Genomic DNA, 12,121 nt, shown 5'->3' with positions numbered 1-12,121 from the left:
GACCGGTGCCTCGTAAACTACTGTCATCAGGTTCCTTGAAGAAAGCGGTTATGCTAAGGGGCTTTACCCGCGCGATTCATTATTCGTGACTCCAAAGTTAGAAATGGAAATACATTGGGCGGGTTTAACAAATACGTACACTTATAAGCTTACTTAATTTCTAAAGTTGATTTTCAAATCATCTTTTCTCATGTGTTGTAAGATAGTATGTACAAACAACCAGTCCTGTGTGTGTGTGTGTGTGTGTGTGTGTGTGTGTGTGTGTGTGTGTGTAAGTGTGTGTGTGTGTGTGTGTGTATGTGTATATATGTATATATATATATATATATATATAACTCGGTGAGTATCAATCTGCTAAGACAGTGCTCTATACCGCAGTGGCAGAGCGTAATAGTTTTGGTAGTACATATATACATGTATATACATGTATATATATATATATATATATATATATATATATATATATATATATATATATATATATATATATATATATATATATATATATATATATATATATATATGTCTGATGATCGCACTATGCGTGAAACTCCGAGTTACAACCAAGAAAGAGTTCCAGTACTACCAAAACTATTACGCTCTGCCACTGCGGTATAGAGCACCGTCTTAGCAGATTGATACTCACCGAGTTATATATATATATATATATATATATATATATATATATATATATATATATATATATATATATATATATATATATATATATATATATATATATATATATATATGAGTGTGTGTGTGTGTGTGCATCTCAAAACATTTAACTCAATGAATTCTTTAATACCATGCATGCTAGGATTTTGTGAACATATTCTCCTATAAAACTCTTGGAATCACCATGTATTCGTATGTACACATTTTATCTACACATTGGGATAATCATAAATTATTTTTGACAAATAAGTCTCGCAATCGCATCGAAGTTTTTTTTTTTGTGTGTGTTATTTGTTGATAGAAAAACCATGGACGTTGGTGATACTATTGAAAAGCTTCACAGAGTACCAGACGTGATCGTCGTCTACACGGATTAAATATATGCTAGCAGATTTGTGTATTATTTGGAAGAAAGTCCGGGCAGTATTGGAGTTGATCTAGCAGACACTACTTTGTCATTCCTGACTTTAGCCACCACGTAGTTGTGTCAGCAAGTTGAGTTGATTTCCAGCCAAACCATCGACGAAGAGTCTGACCCACATTGACCTTGTGTGGAACTTATAATGTTCCCCATGGTAAAACCACAGCTAAATGGCATTTCCCCTCCTCTTGTCTATGGTAAAACCACAGACCCTACACGAAAGTGCGCGCTATATACTAGTAATATAATTATTTGACAAAGGATCGTCCTGCTAGGGGGTCTCTCAATCACTTATAATGTCTCGCACTTCGCGAGAATGTGATTCGTGACTTCCGTATGCCAAGAATAAACAGTGGCTGAAAAGCTTCACAGAGTACCAGACGTGATCGTCGTCTACACGGGTTAAATATATGCTAGCAGATTTGTGTATTATTTGGAAGAAAGTCCGGGGCAGTATTGGAGTTGATCTAGCAGACACTACTTTGTCATTCCTGACTTTTATCCACCACGTAGTTGTGTCAGCAAGTTGAGTTGATTTCCAGCCAAACCATCGACGAAGAGTCTGACCCACAGTGACCTTGTGTGGAACAATTCAACATGTCGGCGACAACAACCGGTAAGACAGAGGTTATTATCGAATATTTGTTCCCCACTCACTGGCTTTCATCCCGTACTACGACCCAGACATTCGAAGAATACGGAAAACCAAGTCAGCTTTTTTTTTCACCGTGGTGATCTCCTGACATACATTTGAGTGAAGCTGACAATAAAAATCGGCGATTGGAAATTGAATTCTGTTTTTTACCTCGTAGACGGATAAAAGTTTAAAATACGTAAACAGTGCTTGGTGTGTTGAAATTCGGACAGATTATAAATTTTGAAATACAATATTTAATTTAATCGACTATTTGAAACTAAAATAAAATCGGCAAATCACGACTAATAGGGTAACCAAAAGGTTTGACTTAAACGATTTCCTGTTGAACTGCTATCCCCAACATTGAAATGAAACGAAGTATACTACTCGACAAGAGGAAGTCTACCTCATTAATACATTTTATAAGTGTGATTTAAAAGTTTCATAAATCGAAAACTATCACCAAATATAGCATCTAGAATATGTCATGAGAATTATAGAAAAAGACATGGTTTTCTGAAATTTTCTCTTTTCTGTTACAATTTAAAACAATGTTAGATACATGCCCTCATCTTTTTTGCAAATTTCTTTAGAAATCGTATAAAACACTTCATGATATTGAAAAGTTGAAATGAATATAAAAAGAACACAAAAATTAATAGGCCCTAAAGGGATAATGTGAAACTAATGCTGTATGTGATTGTCAAGTGTGTACAGTATTTTATATCATATATTGTACTTTTTTTTACTCAAACTTAGATGGACTATACTTGTATGCAGCATTCGTACTGAATAAAGTCACTGTAGCTAAGACCAAACATGAATTAAAAAAAAATGAATTATTCATTTTAAAATGAAAAAAAAAATTGTCCTCTTCCCATTTTGTTCAATTTTTTTGCCTTTAAAGGATTGTTGTTGTTGTTGTTGTTGTTGTTACCTACATGTAGGTTTGGAGAGGAACAATCTTTGTGGCAATTTAAAGAGGTCAGCTTTTTTGCCCATTGCTTACTATGGCTGTGTTGACTCATATTCACAACAATTAAGAGGGTCACAGTGGCTATAGAAAACTAATCAATGTCGACATTTGTCAAGGGTAATTCCTTAGTCTAGAGTGATTGCAAATATTGTGCAAATTGGTAAAATATGCTAATTTCTGTCCACAAGAATCAAAAGCATATTATGAGACACTGAAAAGTAAATTGGAATTGAGTCAGTCAGGGCAAATCAGTCTTGAATGTGTTTTAGCAAATTAGTATGTGCCATTGATTGATATGTATGTTGAGAAGTTTTGTCATTGAAAATTAATTTGACCAGCCTGATCTTATGGAATAGTGGACAATGAAAGAAGAGATTTGGCCGACTGTGATTGTCACATATTAGATTGTCTGTCAGGTTATTGTGTAGAATATCAATTACCTCCATTACAGGCAGAATCAACCTATCACAATGTAATGTCTCTAGGCCAATTCAACTTCTCTGATAAACTTGTAACTGTCAAATTTATGTCTCTAAATGTCATATCGAAATGAGATTGCTGTATTTGAACAGTTTCAACAACCCAACCAATCTTAGCATTATAATTTATATCAGTTGTTTGACCAAATAACTTGAGTGCAAATTTGTCAGAGAATAATTAAATTGAACATTACCAGTCAACACACAAATGTCAAACTTTGTTAACATTTTACATTTGTGACATTGATATTATATAACTATAACAAAATTTTGACGTACAAATGGAGTATAAAATGTAGTTTATTGATAATATTTGTTGGTCATGTTACATGTCTGAATATCTTCTGTTTAATCAATGACTTGCATGGTATGTATGTATCATTCACCAAATTGTAATGGTTTTGTGAGAATTGTAGTGAGGGGTCAAATTGTTACAATGGAAACCATGTTACCAGAAACAGTAATATCTGTCCTGACAAAATCTATCTTAACATTGCTATATTGTATCATAGTTTGAGAAAAATCTTACTAATGTGGCTACATTTGATTGTTTGGTCTGATAAAATTGCAACATCTTTGTCTGAGATACAATTATCTACATTGCTACATTTTGTTAACTGTAATGATTTGTTGACAATCTGGTATTTCGTACAAAGATAATGTAGCAATTTGTACTAAGATTTTGTTTCCAGCCAGACAATGAAATGTAACTAAGATCTTTTAGATCCAGATGATAAAATGTAGCAATGTTCTAGTAAGATTTTTGTTGAGGCAGACTACACTGTTTCAGGTGACACAGTTTTCATTGTAAAGCTCTTTGAATTTTATTGTTGTTTGACAATTCAATCCTAATGCATCAATGCAGGTCAAAGTCAGTTTAGTCAAGTGAAACATTGCAGCACTGCAGGTCAAAGTCAGTTTAGTCAAGTGAAACATTGCAGCACTGCAGGTCAAAGTCAGTTTAGTCAAGTGAAACACATTGCAGCACTGCAGGTCAAAGTCAGTTTAGTCAAGTGAAACACATTGCAGCATTGTAGGTCAAAGTCAGTTTAGTCAAGTGAAACACATTGCAGCACTGCAGGTCAAAGTCAGTTTAGTCTAGTGAAACACATTGCAGCACTGCAGGTCAAAGTCAGTTTAGTCAAGTGAAACACATTGCAGCACTGCAGGTCAAAGTCAGTTATAGACTGAAGTGAAATACATTGCAGCAATGCAGGTCAAAATCAGTTACTAGTATATGAAAAGCGCTTTGAGCTCAGAGTGGGAAAGCGCTATATAAAAACCAACACACCAACATTATTATTATTATTATAGACTGAAGTGAAACACATTAATTAGAAATCAAACAAATTTTCCTAGAATTGACATCCATGTATAACATACTTCAACTTTTTGCTGCTGTCATTATGTAGTCAATAAATTGTGGAAACACAATGCTAAACAAAATGTTCCAATCATAATAATAGGTCATTTATACTTTGTAGTCCATGGCCATTGGCCCAAAATACATTGTAGTAATGGTAATATCTCTACCTAAAGTTTAAACTGACTTTGAAAAACCTTAAAAACATGTACTTTGTGATTTCAGTAAAAAAAAATAGGGTAACCCCATAAATTTTACAAGACATACTGTTTTCTCTTGTGACCTGTTTTTTCAATTCATAACATGTCTACAGTTAGTGGGTGGGGATTTCCCTTAGAGCTTGTAAAAAATCATCACATAAAATGAATGATTCCTGTGATGATAAAATGCAGGAAACAATGAAGTGTATCTATAATCTAGTTTAGTTCCCTGTTAACAAAGACATGTCTCATGACCTAGTTTTTTCAACTAATATATTTGTATAAAGTAGTAATTTTTTGGGAAGGGTACATTCACTATTAAAGGTAGTTACAATCATGTAAACCTGACCCACTCACTATCACTTAACAAAAACCTTGCTGTGTGACCCAGTTTGAGGTGACTGTCTAGCCAAGATATCAGATACAATGTCAAATACTATTGTATGAAGGTTGACAATTTATCCCAACAACGTGTCTGACTTCAAACTTAGAAAGTAAAGTCGACAAAGCATTTCTAGAAATGTCAGGTTCACTTATTTACCATTGCTAACAAAGAGAACATAAAAAGTTGGATGAAGTGCTCTCTAGAAATGTCCTTTTCACTCACAGTGTGTTTATACCTCTTGAGACCTGTAAATATTTATTGTGTGTTGTCTTTGGTGTTCTCCTACTTGATATAGCCTGAACAGTTAGTAATCATTTGTCATGTTGGTTCTGGAGAAACATCTGGAATGCTGTTATTCTGCATGAAAGAAACCTCTGTAGTTCTTGATCAAAAATACAAACATCCAAGTATCTATTACCATCAAGGCGGTTGGAAGGTCAAAGGGCAGAATACCTGGCTCCCCCATGCCGAGCTTGAGGTGTTTCCTAAATAGTATACAGACTAAAACTACACTTTTATTGGTTCACTACATGTCACTTTATGAAGTAGTAACTATGGCTACCATAGCCCAGAGACATGTCATGGTCTAGCATGGTTTGAAGAGAGTTGAGTTTAGTGAGACAGGGGCAAGTCTCTGGGCTATGACCAGCACACATTACATGTATAATGTTACTGTTGTTGTCGTCTTTGTCGTCATCACCGCTGCTGCAGAATTTAGAACTTTGCATTCATGTTATAACAATTGTAGTTTTATTAGTTTGACTTGTCAAATTATGAAATCATAACTACATGTTTGACTTCCAGAACACATTCTACATGTATGTACATTAATTACTACTTTATACTTCCAATGTGCTATATGAAAAGTATGATATACTAGATGTTGTCTGACAAACTTTAACAATATTAAAAACACATTATCCAGTTTTCTTCTGTTGTATGTTATCATAAACCTTCACTATTTTCATTCCCGTGTTCTGCTGTTGTCTGTTATCACAGTTTCACTATTTTCAGTCCAGTATTCTTCCATTGTCTGTCATCATAGACATTCATCATTTTATGTCCAGTGTTCTGTGGGCGTCTGTCATCACATCCATTATACACAGTCCAGTCTTTTTTCTTTACTCTTTCATCACAGATGTCCATTTTTCCCAGTTCAGTAAATTCTATAGTTATCTGTCATCACAAACATCCGTCCTTCAACGTTTAGTCTGTTTTTAGTTAGTATGGAATAACTATCATACAATACATCTGTTGCACATCAATATAGTGTATAAAGGTGATATCATAATTGCCACATCAATTACATGTAGATAAACCATGCTTGCCATATTAAATCAACAGAAATTGTCTATTCTTGGTATTTATTTTGTACATGTTTGTCAAATTGGTAGAAATTGTCTAGATATTTAGAATCAATTTTGTTCATCACAGAAGAATCATTGATATACTTAGGAGGGCCCACTTTGTGATTACTTCATTCCATCCATTGTATTTCTGTTGATTTTCTAGCACTTCATCTGTAGAGGGGCTCTTTTGATTATTCTCCCCAGGGAACCTCAGAGTGGGGCAAATGACATCACTTGGGGAGCACCAGGTCGAGGCAAATGACATTACTCAGGGAGCCTCAGGTCAAGGCAAATGACATTTACTTGGGAAGCCTCAGGTCACATGAAAACTTAACACATTTTGGGTACCCTGGGGAACATAATTAGAGCTGGACATGCATGCAGTAAATCAATGATTCATGGTAAATGAATGTGTCTTTCCAGAGTAGAAAGTGGTTTTATCCTAAAATATGATGGACAGAGCTCCTCAAGAGATAAAAATAACTAGTAATCAAATGTTGTTTCAATATCAGATCAGGTCAGGTCAATCCGTGAGCTTTCCCAGGCTCCAGAAGGAGAATGGCCTAGGGTACCCTGAGTATAATGTCATGTACATGTCATAGTTAACTTCACTTTGGGTAACTTGAGGCATCTTGAGGGACCCCCACCCCACCTCAATGATGACATATCGGTAATTTGAATGCATTTGTATTATTCTATAATGTAACACATATGACCTTTCACCTTCAAGTAGCTGAATGTAGATGTGTAGACTCATGTTTTATGCAAATTCTAAAAAAAAATTGTCAGTTATCCTCCAAATTTTGATATCAATTCATAAATAGATTTCTCATCTATAAAACTTACAGAGGTTAGGTGGTCATACACCAAAATCCTTTTTTTCACCAGGTAATTTTAAAGGAAAGATGCACACACTGTACTGAGATGGAGGAGGTGAAAGGTCTTATGTTGGTTATTGTCTAAATTCAATAGATTCTTAGGTTGACATAAAAACAACTTTCCAGCTAGATGCTTCAAATTACTGTTGAATAGAGAAGTTAAATAGTAGCAAGGCCATGTATTGTGGGTATTGTCCATTAATAGGTTCAAATCACAATATGAAATCTGTACTTCTCAAAATATCAGATTCATTCTCATATTTGCTGTATTTCACTTTTTGAGATAAATACTATCAAAATTGTAAAATTTGCGAGAAAGTGAAAATTTGTAAAATGTACATACATGTAGTACTCTGTAAAAATTTCAAGGGAAGTACAATGTACATGCAGCCACAGAGAGCACACAGCAAGCACCCTGAGTATGTAACACTATTAACACTGGCACTCACTAATGATGAGGTTCTCATATCATTTATATATTTAGTATCTATAACTTGAGATATACATATACAAAATTTTAAAGGGAGTAAAGCCACATACTACAAGTACCCCCCGAGTACGCTACATATACACTGGCATTCTCAGATCATGGACTGGGTTCTGTTATATTCTCATTCATATATTTGATAAATAACAGCTTCTGCATGCCTAATTCCTGTGTGTTTTTCTAGGTACCAAAACATGGCCAAATATCTAACTCCTTACACTCAGGATTTTGTACAATTTTTACATCTTTTTCCAGTTTAAGTAACTTTCACTGATATCTCAATGTAAGAGACAATTGACAAGGTGTAATTTTAATAATGCTATTTTACGTCCAAGCAAAAATCAAGGACACATATTTTTTCTGCAACGAAAATTGAATACGAGTCATACATCTATGTTTAACTGTGTGTATATGTTTCCATAACCTTGAAGATATTGATAGCTTTTCCATTGACAATGAACAGGAGTGTAACATTCTAATAGCTATTTCGTACTGAATTTTTTCAATGAGGAACAGATACATTTTTTTTCTTCTGGAAATAGTTTATTTCTTCTAAATAGCTATTGTCTGCTACTCTTTGATGGTACCGTAGTATGTTGCTGGTATAATGCTTGTGTATAAATGTAAACAATTTAATTGTTTGTCAACAACTTAATAATAATATGCTTTATTTATAACATGACCACTGGCCCATAGCAAAGCAAATGATAAATAAATCAACCACTGAATACCAAAGACTGCTTAGATATTACAAATTTTTTAGACGGCTTCCTTCTTCAATGCAAATGCTTCAATTTCAAAGACAAATTTTAGTAAGGTTACATATTACATTGTATTTTAACGTCTCTGCTTGAAAAAACTTTAAAAAGATTTACCAAAGACTGTTGCATTTGAAATGTCAATTGTGGTAGTAAATTTTCCCTTTGACATTTGTAAACGGAACATTAAAAAAAAAGAGTGAAACTTGTCTCCTATAAAAAACAAGACTCACAAAATGATATTGTTAATTCTTTCAACAAATTGTAATTTATGAAGGGTCAATACAGTTTCATCATTAGTTGATCATGTGAACAATAACAACTACATGTATAATATTATGAAATAAGATGTTTCAGTAGACATCCAGGGCTCAAAATTAACAGTAGTTCTGTGTCCACAGACTACCAATTCTTGTCATGGGGCTACCATAATATGCAGCTGATTATGCGATGATTTAAAGATGTAATATTTACAGAAATGAAAGTTTTTTGATAACATACATATTTCCAATTAATAGAGGAACTCTGTTTTCAAATCAGGAATATAAGACTATTGGTCACCATCCTTTCTTTTTCTGAAATTGGTAGCCCACTAGGAGTACCAAAAGAAAAAAATTGATTTTGAGCCCTGACATCACGTCATCAGTAATAGACACAGAACTACATAAATTAGGAGTCTAAGGTACAATGTATGTTGTGTCAGTCTCATTGTCTGATGGAACATACTGAAGATGCAAATGTTCTCCCCAGGAATTTCATTGCATGCAGACTAATTTCCATAATAATAAATCATATTGTCATGCAAATGAGTGTCATTAAAGATCCCCAATAGCATCATAAACGTTTTAAAATTGTTTATGTACTTCTCAATATCTTAATCAGGTTTCTCACATTTTGTGATTTATGCATATCTTCATCAAGACGTTGGAAAGACAGATTACCCATTGATGTGTTTAGGCTAGCTTAATAACAACACTCCGATAATACAATGAAAATGACTTTGATATTTTGTGAGGAAAAAAGGAATTTTACAGTGTGCACTTGCTGTGATCAGAGGTTAAAGGTCAAATGCAGTGAGCGAATGCCAATAGATCAACTTTTATTAGAGAAATAATTCATAGGATACAGTTTTAAATTTTCTTGTTCATGAAGTATGGAGTCATGTGGAGTCATGATGGGTGAAAGGTTAGAGTGGCTGGCTTGGAATCTGCAGGTTGCAGGTTCGAGCCCTATCGCTGTCGTTTGTTTCTGAGTAGCTAAAGTCCTTGGGCAAGATTTGAACCACAGCTGTGCCTCAGTCAACCCAGCTGTACAATTCGGGACCTGGTAGGATAGAGGTTGCAATATGAATGCTTTAATCCTATGCGCTTATAAAGGCTGCAAAGGATTGTATGCTCCCCAGGGAGTTGAGGAAGTAAAGGGCCATTGTGCCACTATTGAGCCATGCCAGGGGTAATGATTGTAAAGCGCTTTGAACAGAGTGGGAAAGTGCTATGTAAAAAATAACATTATTATTATTATTATTATTATTATTATTATTATTATTATTATAAGTATGAAGCCTTGTGTTTATGTATTACCTAAAAATAATATCTCAGAATCTGAGTATGAAGTTTTAGTACATAGGAAGATAGATGTTTATGATATAGTAGGTTTAATCTTAATGAAAATGTCTTATTTTTGTATTTTCCAGGTGCAGAAGACCCCCAAGGAAGTAGAAAGAGAAAGATGGGGTGGGTATTCATTATCATATTGTATCCATTGAATCCCTACATGTATGTATTGTCTAATGTTTCATGGAATATTTTCACATTTTATCTGTTGAATTCCCTACATGTATGTATTGTCTAATGTTTCATGGAATATTTTCACATTTTATCTGTTGAATCCCCTACATGTATGTATTGTCCAATGTTTCATCGGATATTTTCACATTTTATCCAGTGAATCCCCTACATGTACATGTATGTATTGTCCAATGTTTCATTGTATATTTTCTGTGTTTTCTTTGGACAACAGTGTTCATTTTGATGGCAGCCATCTAGAAATGAAAACTTGAAACGTAGTCATATATTTTGTGTGGATTAACTTCTAGTCTGTACTTCCTCCTGTTTGCATCAAAATTTATACCAGCATTTTTCTGTGGAATTCCTGAAATTCTGTACAGTCACATCTGACATCAACAATGAAGAGTATATATATATGTACCAAAGAAGCCTTCTCTGTATTTCCAACATAATATGGCTACCAATACAATTATCACAGTATATGATATTTACCTTTTGATAAATCAAAACCATTGTGTTGTTGGTCAAAATTATGAGAAAAAAAAATCAGTTTTCTTGTGAGTCACTGCATAAAGGATTAGGAAATATAAAATGTTGGTGTATTACACATTGCTGTTTGTAAGACACACTGATACAACAATATTTATGCTACCAAGTGACTTCACTATAAATGATATGTTTATGGTAGAACCCTTTGAGTATAACTATCCAGTTGTTTCCCCCTGTGTCGTAATGAAATATATCCAACTGGTATGAAATATTTCACATTTTACATATCCACAATCCCCTTTCATATTTGTTGTGGAAATCACGTTTTAATGGATAACTCACAAACTGTAATATATAGACTGAATTCAAGTGTCTATTCCTATGTATAGAGACTGAATTCAAGTGTCTATTCCTCTTAATAGAGACTGAATTCAAGTGTCTATTCCTATTTATACTGACTGAATTCAAGTGTCTATTCCTATTTATAGAGACTGAATTCAAGTGTCTATTCCTATTTATAGAGACAAAATTCAAGTGTCTATTCCTATTTTTAGATACTGAATTCAAGTGTCTATTCCTAAATATAGAGACTGAATTCAAGTGTCTATTCCTAAATATAGAGACTGAATTCAATTGTCTTTTGTGTGGCCTGGTTTCACTGTCCTTGAGTGTACAGAAGAACAAATCACATTGTTTTGTTCCACTGTAAAATTGGTAAGGAATCATGTTGGTAAATTTATCCCCTGCCTACCTATTGAAAACAACATAAATTAAACACTGACTAGCTTTATTTTAAAAAATCTCTTCTCCTCACAGACATTGATTTAACACATAAAATACATTTTAAAGTGTACATAAAAACAGATTGTAAGTTTCGTATTTATTTTATTAGAATTATCCAAACATGTCAGTTTTGTTCTTCAAGTAAACAATGTAGTATTATGTCTGGACCTGTTATAGAGCTATGACCTGGTAGTATACCTGCAATAGAATACAGTACTTTTAGCTGAAACAGATTTGAATACAACAATAGTACAGAGTTGTTCGGTTTGACAAAAGTTAAAGTTAAAGACTCAGATTATTTAGTAAGATAAAAATACTAACATGTACGTCCATTGTTTGGTTGCTGGCATTGTGACTCATAATATAGAGATAGTCCTAAAGAGGAATTGTTACTAATATCCTGTTCTCTATTCATATCCTAGAGATTTCCTCTTTTAATATATACCTTCTT

General features: G+C 33.7%; 1 protein-coding gene across 3 annotated transcripts in view; it reads left to right on the top strand.

Annotated features, from left to right (window-relative positions):
* The first annotated feature begins 1,455 nt into the window (after positions 1 to 1,455).
* LOC144443901 (aryl hydrocarbon receptor nuclear translocator 2-like) overlaps positions 1,456 to 12,121 on the top strand; it is a 56,762-nt gene continuing 46,096 nt past the window's right edge. For all 3 annotated transcript variants that reach the window (XM_078133502.1, XM_078133501.1, XM_078133503.1), the window contains exons 1-2: positions 1,456 to 1,715; positions 10,305 to 10,344. In XM_078133502.1, the coding sequence (XP_077989628.1) occupies positions 1,697 to 1,715; positions 10,305 to 10,344 (59 nt within the window). In that variant the 5' untranslated portion in view covers positions 1,456 to 1,696. The remainder of the gene's footprint in view (positions 1,716 to 10,304; positions 10,345 to 12,121) is intronic.

The sequence above is a fragment of the Glandiceps talaboti genome, chromosome 12 (genome assembly GCF_964340395.1).
Source record: "Glandiceps talaboti chromosome 12, keGlaTala1.1, whole genome shotgun sequence".
Lineage (NCBI taxonomy): Eukaryota > Metazoa > Hemichordata > Enteropneusta > Spengelidae > Glandiceps > Glandiceps talaboti.
This window is presented reverse-complemented; position numbering and strand designations above follow the sequence as displayed.